Source organism: Lampris incognitus, chromosome 2 (assembly GCF_029633865.1).
Source record: "Lampris incognitus isolate fLamInc1 chromosome 2, fLamInc1.hap2, whole genome shotgun sequence".
Classification (NCBI taxonomy): Eukaryota; Metazoa; Chordata; class Actinopteri; order Lampriformes; family Lampridae; genus Lampris; species Lampris incognitus.
The window spans coordinates 148,082,493-148,102,040 of NC_079212.1; the positions used below are offsets into that span (position 1 = coordinate 148,082,493).

Below are 19,548 nucleotides of genomic sequence, written 5' to 3' on the forward strand. Positions count from 1 at the left end.
TGCTCTGCACAACACCTAACACACGTATCCAGATCACCCAAAGCTTTGCTGCGTTTCGATTCAGCGCTGAGTCTAGCCAAACTAGACAATCTAGTCCCAGTCCCAGTAGACCGCTAATCATTCTTTATGATGCTGAGAGCTGAAACCCTCCCTTCACACGCTGACCTGCTCACTGGCAACCCTGCAGCCAGTCTGCACAGGCTGCCCTGTTCACTGGCAACCCTGCAGCCAGTCTGCACAGGCTGCCCTGTTCACTGGCAACCCTGCAGCCACTCTGTACAGGCTGACCAGCTCACTGGCAACCCTGCAGATACTCTGCACAGGCTGCCCTGCTCACTGGCAACCCTGCAGATACTCTGCACAGGCTGCCCTGCTCACTGGCAACCCTGCAGCCACTCTGCACAGGCTGACCTGCTCACTGGCAACCCTGCAGCCACTCTGTACAGGCTGACCAGCTCACTGGCAACCCTGCAGCTACTCTGCACAGGCTGCCCTGCTCACTGGCAACCCTGCAGCAACTCTGTACAGGCTGACCAGCTCACTGGCAACCCTGCAGCCACTCTGCACAGGCTGCCCTGCTCACTGGCAACCCTGCAGACACTCTTTACAGGCTGCCCTGCTCACTGGCAACCCTGCAGCTACTCTGCACAGGCTGACCAGCTCACTGGCAACCCTGCAGCTACTCTGCACAGGCTGACCAGCTCACTGGCAACCCTGCAGCTACTCTGCACAGGCTGCCCTGCTCACTGGCAACCCTGCAGCAACTCTGTACAGGCTGACCAGCTCACTGGCAACCCTGCAGCCACTCTGCACAGGCTGCCCTGCTCACTGGCAACCCTGCAGCTACTCTGCACAGGCTGCCCTGCTCACTGGCAACCCTGCAGCTACTCTGTACAGGCTGACCAGCTCACTGGCAACCCTGCAGCCACTCTGCACAGGCTGCCCTGCTCACTGGCAACCCTGCAGACACTCTTTACAGGCTGACCAGCTCACTGGCAACCCTGCAGCCACTCTGCACAGGCTGCCCTGCTCACTGGCAACCCTGCAGCTACTCTGCACAGGCTGCCCTGCTCACTGGCAACCCTGCAGCTACTCTGCACAGGCTGACCAGCTCACTGGCAACCCTGCAGCCACTCTGCACAGGCTGACCAGCTCACTGGCAACCCTGCAGATACTCTGCACAGGCTGCCCTGCTCACTGGCAACCCTGCAGCTACTCTGCACAGGCTGCCCTGCTCACTGGCAACCCTGCAGCTACTCTGCACAGGCTGCCCTGCTCACTGGCAACCCTGCAGCTACTCTGCACAGGCTGACCAGCTCACTGGCAACCCTGCAGATACTCTGCACAGGCTGCCCTGCTCACTGGCAACCCTGCAGCCACTCTGCACAGGCTGACCAGCTCACTGGCAACCCTGCAGCCACTCTGCACAGGCTGACCAGCTCACTGGCAACCCTGCAGATACTCTGCACACGCTGCCCTGCTCACTGGCAACCCTGCAGCTACTCTGCACAGGCTGACCTGCTCACTGGCAACCCTGCAGCTACTCTGCACAGGCTGACCAGCTCACTGGCAACCCTGCAGCTACTCTGCACAGGCTGACCAGCTCATGGAACACATCCTGCTGTGGCTCGGGAGAGCGCATGCTCCACCAGAGTGCTAGGACTCTCTTCTTCTGGGTTCTGTAGTCTATCTAACGCTCTCCTTGTCTGATGAAGTTCATGTTTTACATCTCCAGTATTTGACTCCTGAGCATTGGCCAATAGGAGAACAGCCTCCTCTCTCAAAAAATGACTGCTTGAAGGATTTGGTGCCTGGACACCTTTCATGACGTTGGTATTTGAAAATCGTCTTTCTGTCTCCCACCACGTTATCAGTGACTGGGTAGAACACTGACACGAAAACTGTCTGTTGTCAGGCACGACGTGCTGTCCAAGCGTTGGAGCTCTGACAGTCCTGAAGCGGTCTTGTTGTCCGTGTCGGCCTCGTTTGGTTGTGCTGGGTTGTTTATTGTACACGTGTCGTGTTTCAGCCTACAGGTCGTCAGGTAAGGCCTCGCCGCGATGACGTCACGGCGTGTTATTGTACACGTGTCGTGTTTCAGCCTACAGGTCGTCAGGTAAGGCCTCGCCGCGATGACGTCACAGCGTCTTTGCGCGCGAGTTAGCTCGGCAGCCTCAGCACGCGCTGCTGTTCTACGCCGCAGCGCTGCTCACAAGACACCGCCTGCCCCAAAACCAGACGCTCAGCAGCACCGGTGAGTCCTCACCTTACATTTAGTCCGGTTTAATCCGTCCCACAAACACCACTTATACTGCCGAACAAAACACCCTCCAACAAAGCCACCCCGCCACCCCTTCTGCGGCTGCGCTGTCGCGGGACGCTGTTACCGTACACACACCGTGAAGTTGGCGCGGTTAGCTTGCTTGCAAACGTGGCTAAAGGCTAACGGTTAGCTGGCAAACGTGGCTAAAGGCTAACGGTTAGCTAGCGAACGTGGCTAATGGCTAACGGTTAGCTAGCAAACGTGGCTAAAGGCTAACGGTTAGCTAGCGAACGTGGCTAAAGGCTAACGGTTAGCTGGCAAACGTGGCTAATGGCTAACGGTTAGCTAGCGAACGTGGCTAAAGGCGCACTGGAAACCGTGGCTCGTCTCGCAGCAAACACTTTATGTGGTCTTCGACACCGCGAGCGTTGCGCCTTCATGACGTCGCTATTTTCTCAATAGATCACGTGCAGTAGTGGTACCGTATGGTCTGCCGAGTCCTTCTCCACGTCGTGTTCTGCAAGCCGAGTCCTTTCCCGCGTCCTGGTCTGCAAGCCGAGTACTTTCCCCGCGTCCTGGTCTGCAAGCCGAGTCCTTCCCCGCGTCGTGGTCTGCAAGCCGAGTCGAGACAGTGTTGCCAACTCTCGCGAGACAAATAAGCAACTGCAGCTTCAAAAACAAGTCCAGTACAGCTGCAGCCTGTCGTCAAGCCTCAACAACACGTATTACACTCAGCAGCTTAGCGTTGGAAAGACAAAGCTCCTCCCACAGCAGCACAGCAGCACGGCAGCACGGCAGCACGGCAGCACAGCAGCACGGCAGCATGGCAGCAGGCCAGCACAGCAGCACGGCAGCACAGCAGCATGGCAGCATGGCAGCAGGCCAGCACGGCAACACAGCAGCACGGCAGCACAGCAGCACGGCAGCACGGCAGCACAGCAGCACAGCAGCAGGCCAGCACAGCAACACAGCAGCACAGCAGCACGGCAGCACGGCAGCACGGCAGCACAGCAGCACGGCAGCAGGCCAGCACGGCAGCACGGCAGCACGGCAGCACGGCAGCACGGCAGCAGGCCAGCACGGCAGCACGGCAGCACGGCAGCATGGCAGCATGGCAGCATGGCAGCAGGCCAGCACGGCAGCACGGCAGCACGGCAGCACGGCAGCAGGCCAGCACGGCAGCACAGCAGCACGGCAGCAGGCCAGCACGGCAGCACGGCAGCACGGCAGCACGGCAGCACAGCAGCACGGCAGCAGGCCAGCACAGCAGCACGGCAGCAGGCCAGCACAGCAGCACGGCAGCACGGCAGCACGGCAGCACGGCAGCAGGCCAGCACAGCAGCACGGCAGCACGGCAGCACAGCAGCACGGCAGCAGGCCAGCACAGCAGCACGGCAGCACAGCAGCACGGCAGCAGGCCAGCACGGCAGCACAGCAGCACGGCAGCACGGCAGCACAGCAGCACGGCAGCACAGCAGCACGGCAGCACAGCAGCATGGCAGCAGGCCAGCACGGCAGCACAGCAGCACGGCAGCACGGCAGCACAGCAGCACGGCAGCACGGCAGCATGGCAGCAGGCCAGCACGGCAGCACAGCAGCACGGCAGCACGGCAGCACAGCAGCACAGCAGCACAGCAGCATGGCAGCAGGCCAGCACAGCAGCACGGCAGCACGGCAGCACAGCAGCACGGCAGCAGGCCAGCACGGCAGCACGGCAGCACAGCAGCACGGCAGCAGGCCAGCACAGCAGCACGGCAGCAGGCCAGCACGGCAGCACAGCAGCACGGCAGCAGGCCATTTACACAAAACATTACAGCAAAGTTATGGCAAACATGCATATGCAGGCCACTTGCGCCTGCACTGGTTGTATGCGTCCACGTCGAACGCTCAGAGCCACTGCGGACTGGGTAGCAGGCGCAGGGTGCACCCGGCTGCACCCTGCGAAAGTTCGCACGCAGGAGCCGCGCTGGAAGATAGTGTCAGTCAGTGCAGCTGGTCAACAGACACCCCGAGTGGACAAAGTCGCTTATTAGTTTTACAATCAAGCAACCACAGTTTCAAAAACAAGCCCCCCCAAAAAAAACTGCGACCCGCAACTCAGGATTTCTTCAAGCGACTTAAAGAAAAAAAATGAAGAAGCCCAAAGTCGCGTATTATAAGCGGACTTGGCAGCTATGTAGCAGCCCCTGTTGAGGGGGGGGGTCGTGTTGCCCCGTAGCAGAATCAAGGAGTAGCGTCACGTCTTGGTGCATTCCCCTGCACTCGGACATCGGAGCTTCGCTCTTTCTTCCTCTTCTTTCAGGACTTTCACTCCTTCCTGCCAGCCACAACTTATCATATATGCTGTTTTGTTTTTTTTAGCTTAGATCGTTCAGAACTGGAGGGGGGGGCAAGGTATTCTCTAGGGCACGCCACCCCGGTAGATCCGCCCCTGCTATGAAGCACATAATATTTGATAGTCAGCCCAGCAATAAAAATGATTTGTTAAATACTTAGTCGATCTAAAACAGGGGGATATAGTTCTGAACGACAAAGGCAAAGGATGGAGGAGGAGGAGGAGGAGGAAGAGGAGGGAGCAGAAACCAGCTCAGATTTTGTCAAAACCTTTTAATTGTTAGGGCTCGCCCACCCCGCGCCGTGGCCTGCCCTCCTCGCGCCGGCAGCCAATCAGCTCGTCAGGGCCGGGCTTAGTCATCAGGGCTGGGCTTAAGTTTGGTGGCCTCCCACGTGCCCGTTGTCAGTTCGTGTTGTAACCTCCTCGCAGTAGCGGCGACTCTCCTCTCACGGTCCTTTTCTCTCCGAACTCATCCCAGCCCTTGGTTCATGTTTTCCCTTGCAAAGTTTCCCCGTGGAAGTATCCTGCCGTGTTCCCGTTTGGATTACCCGCAAGTTTTTTCCCCTTGGACTTTCCGTTTTTCCTTGTCGCTCATTGCCTTCCTGTGTTTGACTATTTGTACGCGTAAGGATTAAAGTACGCCAGTTTTCGGCTAACCCCATCTCTGTCTGGTGTCGTGCGCTTGGGGTCTTCCACAAACCCTAACAGTACGAACTGACCATGACGACCCCAGCCGACACGGAGAGCGTACCGGCCAGCCCGCTTCGAGCGGCCCTCATCGGACAGATCCAACTGACTAACTCCCACACCCAGCAGCTAGAGGCGGCCTCCGCCGCGGTGAGAGATCTTCAGACTCGGGTCCCGCCCCTCCAGGCCTGTGTGGGTAACCTAACGAGGCAGCAGGCGGCGTTGGCGAGCCAACAAGCAGAGATCCTGCGGCAGTTGCAGACCATCACGGCGGCTCTCACCATCCAGCCGCCGGACCAGCCTGCCCCTGGAGTCGTGGGTAACCCACCCCCTGGGCCCGCAGCCCCGGTTAACCCTGTGGGGCTCAACCCAGTTCCCCGGGAGCCCTGCCTCTCCAGCCCACGACCGTTTGATGGCGACTTTGAGACCTGTGCCACGTTCATCATGCAGTGTGAGCTGGTCTTCCTGCACCAACCCAGCATGTTCACGTCTGATGCTGCTCACAGGCCGAGCAGCTCAGTGGGCCACTGCTTCCTGGTCCATGAAGGCCAGTTTCTGCCTCACCTACGAGGCCTTTGAGGCGGAACTACGGAAGGTTTTCCACCATCCATCGGTGGCCAGGACCCTGGTGCTCGGCTGAGCAGTATCCATCAGGGCAGTGGCAGTGTCACAGACTACTTGGTGGAGTTCAGGCTGGCCGCAGCTGAGAGCGGCTGGAACAACCGGTCACTTCGGGTCACCTTCCGGAGAGGTCTCAGCGAGGCTGTCAAGGACCAGCTAGCCACCCGGGAGGAGCCCACCTCCCTCGAGGACCTGATCAAGTTCACCATCCGCATCGACGGATGCCTCCGGAAGAGGAGGCGCGAGCGAGCCCTGCGTGGATCCCCGTCCATGTCCCAGTCATCCAGCACTCCTAACAGGATCCCTACTCCTGTTCGCCCCACTTTCCCTGTGGCCGTTTCTCTCCCCGCGCCCCAGACCACGACGGGGGAGGAACCTATGCAGCTGGGGCACACGTGCCTTAGTCCGGCCGAATGGGAGGTCCGGTTCAAGGCGGGTCAATGCCTTTACTGTGGCCAGAAGGAACATCTGAACAGCGGCTGCCCCACTCGGCCAAAAGACCAGGCTCACTGGGGCCCCGGGAGATCCTAGTGAGCCGACTTTCCTGTTCCCGTCGTCCTGCCCCACAGAACCATCTAGTTAGCGTTACCCTGGCCTGGGCTGACCAGCGGCTCACGGTGGGTGCACTCCTCGACTCGGGGGCTGATGAGTGTTTCCTGGACTCGGAGTTTGCTGCCCAGGCTAACATCCCGCTAGAGACGCTGGAGAAGCCAATGGAGGCCTTCACGCTGGACGAACGCTGCCTGGCCAGCGTCACCCAGCGCACCCACCCTGTCTCTCTCACCATAGCAGGTAACCATGTGGAGAGACTTCGGTTCTACATCATCCAGTCCCCGTTAGTCCCTGTGATCCTAGGGCGCCCCTGGTTCGTGCAGCATGAGCCACACATCGCCTGGGCCTCCGGTACCATCATCGAATGGAGCTCCTCCTGTCATGCCCAATGTCTCCAGGCTGCTCCCGCCCCATCCCCCCGACGTGCTCCTAGTGCCCTGCCTCCCGACCTCTCCTCTGTTCCCCCTGAGTACCATGAGTTAGGTGAGGTTTTCAGCAAGACCCGGGCCCAATCTCTTCCTCCTCCTCGGCCTTATGACTGTGCTATCGACCTCCACTCTGGGGCACCCCTTCCCAGCAGTTGTCTGTACAGTCTGACCATCCCCGAGAAAGCTGCGATGGACGAGTACATCTCTGAGTCCTTGGCAGCGGCGCTCATTCGGCCCTCGTCCTCCCAGGTGGCAGCTGGATTCTTTTTCGTGAAGAAGAAGGATGGGGGCCTCCGACCCTGCATTGACTATCGCCAACTCAATGAGATAACCGTCAAAAACAAGTACCCCCTTCCTCTCATGAGTTCCACCCTTGAGCCCCTCACCCAGGCTACAGTCTTCACTAAGCTGGACCTCCGGTGTGCCTATCATCTGGTCCGATTCCGGAAGGGGGACAAGTGGAAGACAGCCTTTAAGATGCCCCGGGGTGATTATGAGTACCTGGTCATGCCGTTCGGCCTCACCAATGCCCCGGCGGTATTCCAGGCTCTCATGAATGACATTCTCCGCGACATGCTCTACGAGTTTGTGGTGGTCTACCTCGATGACATCCTGAACTTCTCCAGGACCCTCGAGGAACATGTCCAGCATATCTGCCGGGTACTCGAACGTCTCCTCCGGAACCGGCTCTTCGTCAAGGCAGAGAAGTGCCGGTTCCATTCCCCTTCCGTTGACTACCTGGGCTTCGTCGTTGAGAGGGGACAGACCCGGGCCGACCCCCACAAGATCCAGGCTGTGGAGGACTGGCCCGATCCCACATCACGGAAGGAATTACAGAGCTTCCTCGGGTTTGCGAACTTCTATCGGAGGTTCATCCGGAACTACAGCCGCGTGGCAGAACCTCTCACCAGGCTGACCTCCCCCTCCCAGCCGTTCATCTGGTCCCCGGCTGCCCGCTCTGCGTTCCAGTCCCTCAAGGAGAGGTTCACCAGCGCCCCGGTCCTGCTCCACCCCGACCCCAAGAGGCAGTTCATCGTGGAGGTGGACGCTTCGGACACCGGGTTGGGGGCTGTCCTCTCCCAGCGGTCAGCGTCTGACCAGAAGGTCCACCCATGCGCCTTCTTCTCTCGCCGGTTCCTCCCCGCCGAGGAGAACTACGATGTCGGGAACCGGGAGCTGCTGGCAGTGGTGGCTGCTCTGGAGGAGCGGCGCCATTGGCTGGAGGGGGCGGAAGAGCTGTTCACCATCTGGACGGATCATAAGAACTTGACGTTCATCCGGGCAACCAAGCACCTCAATGGTCAGCAGGCACGGTGGACCAGCTTCCTCGGTCGGTTTGACTTCACGCTGACTTATCGCCCCGGGTCCCGCAACACGAAGGCAGACTCCCTGTCCCGACAACACCCGAGGAGGGAGCCAGCTACAGAGGAGCCGACTCCCATCCTTCCTGAGGCCAGGGTGGTTGGCGTGGTTACCTGGGGCATCGAGACCGTGGTCAGGCAGGCGTTGCGCTCCCATCCCGCCCCGAGCCACGTCCCTCCACGCCGCCTATTCGTCCCGGACGCAGCCCGGCCCCGGGTTCTCCAGTGGGGCCTTGCCAGTCAGTTTGCTTGCCAACCGGGTGTCCACCGCACCTTCACCTTTTTGGCTCGGCGTTTCTGGTGGCCCACCATGAGGAACGACGTCAGGGACTTCGTAAGGGCCTGCTCTGTCTGTGCTCGCAGCAAGGCCTCTCATCAGGGACCCGCGGGTCTGCTGCAGCCCCTCCCAACTCTAAGCCGGCTTTTTCCCCTTGGACTTTCCGTTTTTCCTTGTCGCTCATTGCCTTCCTATGTTTGACTATTGGTACGCGTAAGGAATAAAGTACGCCAGTTTTCGGCTAACCCCATCTCTGTCTGGTGTCGTGCGCTTGGGGTCTTCCACAAACCCTAACATTAATCAGATTAACATGAAGAAGAAACTATACAGTCATTACAAAAATAACCCACACCTAACAGGAACAATGTAAAGAGGTGAAAAATCTTTAATTTCACATTTTAGCACCATCGGCGTCAGAAAAGAACGTGTTACTTATTATATTAATCTGAAGGATTCTTAAACTTTGTATGATATATTAATATATTATTGCTAGTTCAGTACAATACAGTTAATTACTGCGATACCCTGCTAGAGAAATGATCAAACACCATTTAGAATAAATAAAACTTTAAACATAAATTCTTCCATATGTCATTCAACCTGTCTCTTTGTCTATGAAAGAAATGAACAGAGGAGATGGAGGGCAAGAGAGTCCGTTAACAGCAACTCTCTCTCAGTTGTGGGATTTTATATGATGGAGGGTGTGTGTGTGTGTGTGTGTGTGTGTGTGTGTGATCAGACATTAGTGTTGTTGTTGACGTCCATCCTGCTGATCAGTTCCGTCACCAGATGTTGGAGTGTATGAGAGCGAAGCTTGCTCACCTCCAAAACACCCTCATGATTCACACTTGCTGTGTCCTCATAGCTCTTCACAACCTGTAGTCAGTCAGTCAATCAATCAATCAATCAATCAATCAATCAATCAATCAATCAATCAATCAATGAGACAAGTTGTGCAGTCATTGGTAGAGGGCTGTTTACCTTGTTGGTAATGAGAGAGAGTCCAAACACCGTCAAACCGCAGTGACCGGCAACCACCACCTCTGGAGCAGTACTCATGCCTGCAGAACACAGTACACACACAGTTACTACAGTACTTTATCATATAAAACTACTAATACTATGACAAATACAACTACTGCTTACTACTGCTGCTACTTTGGCTACTTCTACTAATAATAAAAATGCATTTTATTTATTTAAAGGCCCCTTCCGTGACACTCAAGGTCACGTCACATCAAATACAATAAATACAAAGCAGTAAAACCATGAGTACAGTCAACAATACAACACACAATAAGCCACAGAGCACACATCAGCAAGGAGTTAAATGGATGGATGAAGATGCAGTTAATGCTGTTAAAGTGAGTAAGCTAGTTTAAAAGGTGGGTTTTAAGAGCAGTTTTGAATTCTGTGATGGAGTCCAGTAAGCGGATGTGACGGGGAATGGAGTTCCAGAGTTTGGGTGCAGCACAGGAGAAAGCCCCGACACCCATTGTGCTGAGGTTGATGACTGGTAGTGCCAATAGACCTGCTGGTGAAGATCGCAGGGAGTGAGATGGAGTGCAAGTCTGAAGGAAGTCTGTGAGATAGCAAGGGATAGATTATGAAGCCTTGAATGTTAATGATACATTTTCAACATTAATCTGCTGTGACGCAGGAAGCCGGTGTAATTGAATCAGCAGGGGAGCGACATGGTCAGTGAACTTGGAACGTGTAATAATCCGTGCTGCAGAATTCTGGATGAACTGAAGTCGGTGAATAAGAATGTTGGGGATGCCTGCCAGGGTCGCATTGCAGTAGTCAATGCGTGATGTGACCAAAGCATTGACTAAGACTTTCATGGAGTGTTGTGTTAAAGCAGGGTGTAGTCTGGAGATGTTTCACAGGTGGAAAAAGGCAATCCAGGAGACATCGTTTATATGGCTGGAAAAGGAAAAAGTACTATCAAGGATAACACCAGGCTATTAGCCTGTGCAGAGACAGGTATAGTGGCTCCAGCAATGGGGAGTGAACAAATATTACTTTTCCAGAGTGTAGATTTAGTGCCAGTGAGGAGTAGCTCAGTTTCACTACTGTTGAATTGTCATCCATATCTGTATATCATGGATACAAGCAGTGAGGCAACTAGAGAGGAGAGTGGAAGTGGGCTTAGTGGACACAAAGCTGTGTATCATCAGCGTAACAGTGGAACTGGATACCATAGTGCCAGAAGATGTTGCCAAGGCGGAGGAGGTAAATAATAAACAAGAGTGCCCCCCACATGGAACCTTGTGGAACTCCATGAGGAACTATGAAAGTTTTTCACTGGTGATTCTGAATCTGTACAAAATGTGTCAAGGAAGCAAACCACTGATACACAACGCCCCCAACTCCAATGCTAGCCAGACAATCCATGAGGAGCTGATGGGACATAGTGTCAAAGGCTAGAGTGAGGCCAAGGAGGATGAGGATAGAAAGTACACTGGAGTCAGCTGCACGGAGGAGGTCATTGTTGATCTTAACCAGTGCTGTCTCTGTGCTATGTTTGGGGCGAAAGTCAGACTGGAATTGTTCAAAATTCAAGATTCAAGAACTTTATTGTCATTGTGCAAACACAACAAAATTGCAGTTGTGTCACCCTCAAATGGTGCATACAAAGAATAACCAATACATAAAAGAGATAAGAAATATAAAATATTAGCAGCAAAAAGTACAGTCTAAACAATATAAGTACAAAATATAAGCAGTATAAAGTATAAAATACAATTCAGTTAACAATAAAATACAACTTACGAGGTGCAAAAACATCATTAACAAAAATGCAGTAAAGGTGCGGTGGACAAATATGAAGTGGCTTAAAATGACATGTTGGTAATATTGCAAATATTCCACGTGCCCAATGGTGGCAGCACATCAGTCTCGTCAGACTGAGGTGATGTCTGAGTTCATTAGTGCCACAGCTTTTGGAAAGAAGCAGTTTTTCAGCTTCCTTTCAGCTTTGTGTGCATGTGCAGATTGATCTGAAGCGTCTACCTGATGGGGGAAGCTGAAACAGATGGTGTTCCGGGTGTGTAATGTCTTTTATGATGTTTTTAGCCCTCCTCACACAGCGAGTGCCGTGAAGATGTTCTGGTGAAGGCAGCTCAATTCCAACAATGTCCTGTGCTGTTTCCACAACACACTGGAGGGCTTTTTGTCAGCATTGGTGCAGCTGCTGTACCAGGCTGTTATACAGTTTGTTAGGATGCTCTCTGTGGTGCATCTATAAAAGTTGATAAGCCGCCTTTGGAGGAGGTTGGCTCTCCTTAGACTCCTCAGAAAACGAATGCATTCTATCACCAATACTTACCCAAGCCTCTATTTCACTCATCCTTAAAAAGGACAAAGATCCCAATTTTTGCTCTTTTTATCGACCTCTTTCGCTTCTTAATGTAGACGAAAAGCTACTTGCTTAAGTCCTTGCAGGTAGAATCGAGACTATTTTGCCCTCTATAATTTCCATCGACCAAACAGGATTTATTAAAAACCGCCATTCCTTCACAAAAACACGGAGACTTCTTAACATCATTCACTCCCCGACCCCTCTGTCTAATCCTGAGGTGGTTATATCTCTCCATGCAGAAAAAGCTTTTGCTTGAGTGGGGCCATCTGTTCTTCACATTAAAGCAATTTGGGTTCGGAGAGAATTTTACATCCTGGATACGCTTACTGTATGCTTCCCCACAGGCCTGCGTATGTACCAACAATCAGCGATCACGATTCTTTAACCTCTCACGCGGGACACGTTAAGGGTGCCCAATTCCCCCCCTCCTTTTTGCCATTGTTATTGAACCTCTATCAATTGCTCTTTAATAAGTTGTTTTCAGGTATCAAAAGAGGTGGTGTCGAGCACAAATTATGCTTGTACGCAGATGACCTGCTCCTTGACATTTCCGACCCAGTAAGTTCCATTCCGCATATTTTAGCAACTCACCAATCCTTTAGTAACTTCTCTGGGTACAAACTAAATATACAGAAAAGTGAATGCTTTCCTATTAATCAATTGGCCCAGGAAATGCCCCAGTCTCGTATTCCCTTCAAATAATCCAGCAACAGGCTTAAATACTTAGGAATAAATATTCCATCCACTCTCTATGTCAGGAACGTCTTACAGCTCTAACAACAAAAGTGAAAACTGATCTGCAGAGACGGAACAGCCGACCCCTCTCCGTAGTAGGCAGAGTACAATCCATTAAAATGAACGTGCTCCCCAGATACTTATACTTATTTCAATTCCCACCGATTCTTTTACCTAAACACTTCTTTTGTCAATTGGATTCAATAATTTCTAATTTCATATGGGGGGTAAAATCCCAAGAATTTGTAAATCTCTGCTGCAGAGGGGGAGGTTACAGGGGGGACTCGGTCCACCAAATTCTCAATTATATTACTCGGCTGCTAACATGCATAAAATTCCACTCATCCAGAGTGGAATTTTAGACACTGATGATAACTGGATTCATTTAGAAGCTAATTCTTGTCATTCTTCATCCCTTAAAGCCCTGGTGTGTTGCAGTCTTCCATTTAAGCCTAGACAGCACTCCTCTAATCCCATAGTAATTACCACTATTAGGTTAGCTACGGGCTAGAAACAAGCCTTATACAGCCCCAGCACTACAGAATTGGAGGTTCCAGTGTGATCAAGTCAGTACAGGAGTCGGTGATCGAATAAAATCCATAAAATGATAATATAGAGGCAACCATAAAATCAATTAAAATAATCCGATGGTCCCAAAGAGTTGTTAAAAGTTATTAGTTATTAAAGTTAAAAGCAAGCAGAGCAACAAACAAACAAACTGTCAGCTGGGAACCAGAAGTCCTACTGCTACTACTACTACCGCTACTACTACTACTACTACTACTACTACTGCTAATACTATTACTGCTGCTGCTACTACTACTATTGTTACTACTGCTACTACGACTGCTACTACAACTATTACTATTTCTGCTGTTACTACTACTACTACTAGTAATACTACTACTGCTGCTACTACTACTGCTAATACTAGCATTACTGCTGCTACTACTACTGCCTACTGCTACTACTACTACTACTGCTACTCCTACTGCTGCTGCTACTGCTACTATTGCTACTACTACTACTAGTACTACTACTGCTACTACTACCTTAATATCACAGTATCTTCTGGAGGCTATACCTATAGCCAGACAGTCTTACCCACTGCATCCACTCCCAGTCTGTGCAGGAGTCTGGCCTCTGCGACGGTCTCAAAGTTGGGTCCACCCACCATGGCGTATACACCTTCATGAACGTACTGGGCCACGCCTAGCTGCTTCACGATGTCCATGGCGAGGCGACACAGGTCTTTATTGTAAACACCTGACATGGCCGGGAACCGCGGTCCAAACCTGAACATGAACCACATAAGAATCACTCTGAACTCTGACCTGAACTCTGATCTTCTGCTTACAGAAAACAAAAAACATTTAGGATTCCAAAACAAGACAATTATCAATGGTTAATAAACAACAATAACAGCATGGCTGTCGACATTATTACTCTGAGCACACTGATCCCTGCCAGTCCGTCTGAATAGCTGTATATTTCTGTGTGTGTGTGTGCGTGTGTGTCACACAGGGTGATGTGATGCGTCTAGTGCAGTAGTGCAATAGTTACAGGGAAGATGCATACTTGTTTCCCATCTGCTTTTCTAACCTCTTGCTTACAGCTTGCTGCTGCTGGCTAGCCCTTGTGGTGAACAAGGAAGCAGCCCAGTGCATAAGCCTTCCCCCGCCAGTACATAGCCTCTCTTTGCCAAGACTTCTGCCAAGCCTCCTCGTGGCCACACACGGTAACTGGGCACCTTGTGGCCTCAGGCTAACTTCAGAGCTGTAGTTGTCCCCAGTGGCTGTTAATGGCCAACCACTGCCCTGCTGCCTTGTGGGAAGTCTATTGAGACAAAGGCTAGGGGAGTACACCCTGATAAAGAAAAGCAGTGTGTTTGGTGGCACACATTAGGTGGTTCTTCGACAGTCTGGAATTTCTGCCAGCCTCCTGCAGTCATGATGAGTGACTGGTCGTCTTGGGTATAAGCCCTTGCCACCAAGACCAACCTGTCATGGCAAAGACAGTGCTACTGAGGACTGTGCACCTCCTGTGGCACTCTACAAACCTCCTTGCATAGGTCTCCACCTCTGACCAGGGTGTAAAATATCTGGCCTTACATCCGGTTGAAGTCTGGTGGCGTTGGGGTGTCTGGCGATGGGAGCAGGTTAGAATGGCCTGGGAGCTCTTAGCCAGAGCCCTGCGCATCAGCAGCATGGGGTATATGGTCTCTAGTAACTGGGATTGAGTGGCAGCTGCTTTCGGCAGACCGCTGTGTGACTGAGCAGCCCTATTTAGGGACCACTCTACTCACCCCAATTGGGTGGGGCCTAGAAAAGGTGGCCTAAAAATTGTCCACTCAACCAACCACCTCCTGAGTAGGTTACTGCACCTACCAGGAATTACATCCTGCGGTAAAACAAGAAAATGATCCCATTTAAATTGGCAACATAGAATGTTAGGACTCTCCTTGATAATGATGGTAACAGACCACATGGAAGGACCGTGCTGATTGCTGAGGAACTAAGACGCTACAACGTGGACATCGCTGCTCTCAGCAAAACCAGGCTTCTGGGTGAAGGCTCCCTGAGAGAGGAAGGAGGAGGGGTCATCTTTTTCTGGAAAGGCTATCCCCCTGGCGGACAACATCAGCATGGTGTTGGACTGGCAATCAAGAACAGTATTCTACCCAGCCTCACTGAAACACCCACTGGACTAAGTGAGGGGCTAATGACCGTCCGTATCCCAAGGCACGCTATGCCACTCGGTTAAGTTCATATGCGCCAACACTACCATCTGACAATGGTGTGAAGGACAGCTTCTACCACCAACTAGATGAGGCCTTTCATTGTATCCCAAAAAAGAACAAGACCTTTCTTCTGGGAGACTTTAATAATAATAATAATAATATTAATAATAAATCAATCTCATATAGCGCTTTTCTTACACTCAAAGTCGCTTTACAATAAATGGGGTGAAACAAGACAACAGATAAACATAACACAGACATACAGGGGTGGATGGGAAGGGGGGCTACAAGAGCCACACACGACACCAGCAGTACTCTCCGACTTAAACATATACAAAAGGGCAAGAAAAACAAAAAACAACAACACTGTAGACGTTGATTTTCTGTAGGGGTTTACTCCCGTAGCCTATTCCTCTCCCAACATGTCCACCAAGTGGCACTATTTAACCCATAGCTGGGGTAGGAAAGAACAATGGTATATGGAGTGGAGTATTGAGTAGGCATGGGGTTGGTCAGGTTAGTGCAAATGGTCTGAGGCTGCTAACACTCTGCAGAGCATGACCTCACCATTATGAACACACTGTTTCAGCAGAAGACCAAATACCGACCATCCTGGATGCACCCACGATATAAACACTGGCACCTGATTGATTATATCATAAGACGTACTGACACCAGTAATGTGTTGCTGACCAGGGCCATGAGAGGTGCAGAATGCTAGACAGATCACTGCCTTATCATGACCAAACTTCACATCAAACTGCGCCCCCCCCCCTCATAAAAAAGCAACTGAACTTTGCTAAATTGAAGTCAGCCCCAGCACGGGATGATTTCCATTGCTCTGTAGGCACGATGGCACTAGAGTTTGAGGCCATTCTGAGTTCTGACAATTAATGGATCAGAAATGGACCTCACTAACCTCATTGTTACATCAAGCTGCAGTCGACTCTATAGGCTACAGAGCCAGAAACCGTCAGGACTGGTTCGACGAGAACTCTGACACCATCACATCCTTGCTGGAAACCATGCGTAGGGCACACAGGGCTACACTCAACTGCCCTGCATCCGCCATCTTTTGGCAGCAGTGGCAAACAGCACGTAAGGAGGTATAAACAAACGTGCACTCTGCAAAATACATGGTGCATGAACAAAGCTCACGAGATTCAATATGCTGACAGAAATGATATGCACAACTTCTACAATTCTGTAAGACTATACAAGATGTCAACATCAACATCAGTCAAACATTATTGCCTAACAACATCAGGCAAAGGGACTGCCGATGGAAACTAGCATATTAATGTACAATGTCCCTTCCCAAATAAATGTTTAAACTAAACTAAACTAAATATACGGCCATAGGAACTGCTCTATTACACCCTTAAAATCATTAGATGGACTGACAACCCTGAAAGACCAAAAGTCGATCTTGGTAAGGTGGGCTGAACATTTTGAAGCCCTACTTAACCAGCACTCACCAACTGATCAATCCATCCTGGATGAGCTGCCAATTCGTCCATCCATCCCAGACCTAGACCACTCACCAACTTTTCAAGAAGTACTTGCAGCCATCAACTCCCTCAAGAACAATACGTTCCCTGGCAGTGATGGTATCTCAGCAGAACTTCTAAAACAAGGGGGATATTTGTGCACCAGAATGATCAATCAGTACATCCTGCAGGTTTGGGACCAGGAGAGTGTCCCTCTCAACAATAGAGGGATGCTGAAATTGTCCCCCTGTACAAAAACAGGTGTGACAATTCTATCTGCGGCAACAGTCACGGCATATCCCCGCTAGCTGTTGCAGGCAAGGTCCCAGCAAAGGTCATGGTATGCAGGATGGGGAAGAACTTAAAAGAACATCTGCTACAAGAGTGAGAGTGTGGTTTCAGGGAGAACAGGACTACTGTGGATACGATTTTCACAGTAAGACGGCTACAAGAAAAGTGCTGCGAACAACATCAGAACGATTCCATGGCTTTTGTCGACCTCTTCAAAGCTTTTGACACTGTGAATTGAGCTACTTTGGAAAATCCTGAGAAAGTTTGGCTGTTTGAGCAAATTTGTGAACATTCTGTCACAGTTTCATGATGGGATGGTGGCACGGGTGGCAATAGGAGGACAAGAGCCCTTTAATATAAGCACTGGAGTGAGGCAGGGATGTGTGCTGGCACCGGTACTCTTGAACATTTTCCTCCTACGTGTCACAAAGCTTTGAAAAAAGATCTGGAAGGCAGTAGTGGGATCACAATAGACTTTAGGCTAGATGGAAACTTCTTCAACATTCGAAGGTTCCAGGCAATCACCAAGTTGTCAGCAGTGCAGGTCCTCGAGCTGCAGTACGCTGCTGACTGCGCTCTTGTAGCAGACACACCAGAAGACCTATAAACCATCCTTGCCGCAGTTGTGAATGCCTACAGTAGGCTGGGTCTATCAGTCAACACCACCAACTGAGGTGTTATGCCAATGGAGGTCCAGCCCCCCACCCACTATGCCTGTCTTCACTATAGAACACCAACCACTTTCAGTTGCTCCATCTTTCAACTACCTGGGCAGCATCCTTTCTGAGGGCAGTGACACTGATCACGAAATTCACAATAGAATCAAACAAGCCTCTGTAGCCTTCAGCAAACTCCAACCTAAGGTCTTCCAAAACAGACACCTCCATCTGCACACCAAAATTGCCATTTACCAAACCGTCTGCATCACAACTCTCCTATACAGCTGTGAAGCCTGGGTCGCACACAGCCGCCACCTAAGGTTGCTGGAGCAGTTCCACATAAGGTGTCTGCAGTGAATCATGGGGATCACATGGCGTGACCGGGTTCCTCATGCTGAGATTCTTGCTAGGACAAACTGCAAGAGCATAGACGCCACGGTCACTGAACACCATGTCATCAGGATGCCTCAAGAACGCCTGCTACATCAAGTCCTGTATGGACAGCTTCATCTGGGCCGCTGGTCTGCAGGTGGTCAGAAGATGCCATACAAACAACAGCTAAAAACATACTGGAGAAGTGTCGTATCTACCCCTTGAGACTGACGCAAGCTGCCATCAACCGTTCCAACCAGCGGGAGATCTGCCACAGAGGTATAGAACAGCTGGAAATGGAGAGGAATGTGAACATACAACAGAAAAGACTGAGGAGACACACAACCGAGCCTGCCCCCACTGACTCACACTCCATGTGCCCAACGCACAATGAAACTTGTGGATCAAGAATTGGACTCTACAGTCCTCAAAGAACACACCGTTAACAAGTAGGGATATCATCATCGGGCTCGATGGAGATGGACTACCAACAAGTGTGTGTGTGTGTGTGTGTGTGTGTGTGTGTGTGTGTGTGTGTGTGTGTGTGTGTGTGTACACACGTGTGTATCTTACTGGTCATCGTTGGGTCCACTCAGTGGGTTCAGCCCCATCAGTCCAGGAAAATTGATGTGGTCTTTTATGATCATGATGTCACCGGGTTGATAGCTGTCAGCCAATGAACCCGCAGCGTTTGTCACAATCAAAGTCTCCACCCCCAGCAGCTTAAACACACGCACTGGGAAGGTGGTCTGTCAGACAGGCAGATATTATCATGGTTGTCTAGATAATGATGTTTATAATACACAATGAGGACATTTAAATGATCATGTTAATAATAAACAGGTGGAAGTGTGCTGGTAGGTGCAGGTGAAAGGTTGCTAAATAAACATTGATACTGGTACACATCCCATCATGCATTCCTTTTTCTTCCTTTTTTTTCTCTTAGATTTTCCCCCCTTTTTCTCCCAGTTGTACTTGGCCAATTACCCCACTCTTCCGAGCCGTCCCGGTCTCTGCTCCACCCTCTCTGCTGATCCGGGGAGGGCTGCAGACTACCGCATGCCTCCTCCCATACATGTGACAGTGAGGAGTTTCACCGGGGGGACGTAGCGCGCTGGAGGATCACGATATTCCCCCAAGTTCCCCCTCCCCCCTGAACAAGCGCCCCGACCGACCAGAGGAGGCGCTAGTGCAGCGACCAGGACACATACCCACATGCGGCTACCCACCCGCAGACACGGCCAATTGTGTATGTAGGGACGCCCGACCAAGCCGGAGGTAACATAGGGATTCAAACCGGCGATCCCCGTGTTGGTAGGCAATGAAATAGACCACTACGCCAGTGTTTCCCAACCCAGTCCTCAAGGACCCCC

General features: G+C 51.6%; 1 protein-coding gene across 1 annotated transcript in view; it reads right to left on the reverse strand.

The window, feature by feature from the left end:
• Positions 1-9,259: 9,259 nt before the first annotated feature.
• Positions 9,260-19,548, reverse strand: part of pnp4a (purine nucleoside phosphorylase 4a) — a 21,455-nt gene continuing 11,166 nt past the window's right edge. Inside the window, exons 4-7 of the mRNA XM_056301917.1 lie at positions 18,749-18,924; positions 13,728-13,918; positions 9,506-9,585; positions 9,260-9,400 (exon numbers count right to left, since the gene is read on the reverse strand). Coding sequence (XP_056157892.1) covers positions 9,260-9,400; positions 9,506-9,585; positions 13,728-13,918; positions 18,749-18,924 — 588 coding nt within the window. The remainder of the gene's footprint in view (positions 9,401-9,505; positions 9,586-13,727; positions 13,919-18,748; positions 18,925-19,548) is intronic.